General features: G+C 34.2%; 1 protein-coding gene across 1 annotated transcript in view; it reads right to left on the bottom strand.

The window, feature by feature from the left end:
• LOC119591258 (bestrophin-2-like) overlaps positions 1 to 509 on the bottom strand; it is an 18436-nt gene that overhangs the window by 4599 nt on the left and 13328 nt on the right. Inside the window, exon 5 of the mRNA XM_037939973.1 lies at positions 53 to 182. Within this exon, the coding sequence (XP_037795901.1) occupies positions 53 to 182 (130 nt within the window). The remainder of the gene's footprint in view (positions 1 to 52; positions 183 to 509) is intronic.

The following is a 509-nucleotide window of genomic DNA, read 5'->3' as shown; positions in this document are numbered from 1 at the left end:
CGTCAACACCAATCCTTTCTTTAAAATACAAACGAATCTTCTTTTTCCTTACCTTTATTCACAAAATCTTGGTAACACCCAAAGTTCTTCTTAACGACAGGGGAGACTTTGCTAAACGTGATGGCGATGGTGAGATTGACGTATCTCATAATTTCACTCCGCTGCGCCTTTGATCTGCCATCCTAAAAAGAGAGAGGGGTTCTGCAGTTTTGTTTTCTGTGTGGTTGAATTCTTGATGTGCGTAAGTGATATTGTGAAAACTAATTACTCTACCTATCAGAAATTTCGTATCAGAGAATTTTTTTTAAAAATCTAAATGTACAATTCGTTCTACAAGAGTTAGTTCCATTAAATCGCAGTGTATTTCAACTACCTAACACGAGAAATTTCGTTGCAGTTAACACAACAAATCGATTGTCAAACTGAATACAAAAGGAACTATTATTATTCAAAAAAGGAAATGTCATGTTTATTTTCCTTCCAAGATCCTCCATTATAAAACATTAATT

This window comes from Penaeus monodon, chromosome 28 (assembly GCF_015228065.2).
Source record: "Penaeus monodon isolate SGIC_2016 chromosome 28, NSTDA_Pmon_1, whole genome shotgun sequence".
Classification (NCBI taxonomy): Eukaryota; Metazoa; Arthropoda; class Malacostraca; order Decapoda; family Penaeidae; genus Penaeus; species Penaeus monodon.
The sequence above is the reverse complement of the archived record's forward strand: the minus strand, read 5'-3'. Positions and strand labels throughout refer to the sequence as shown.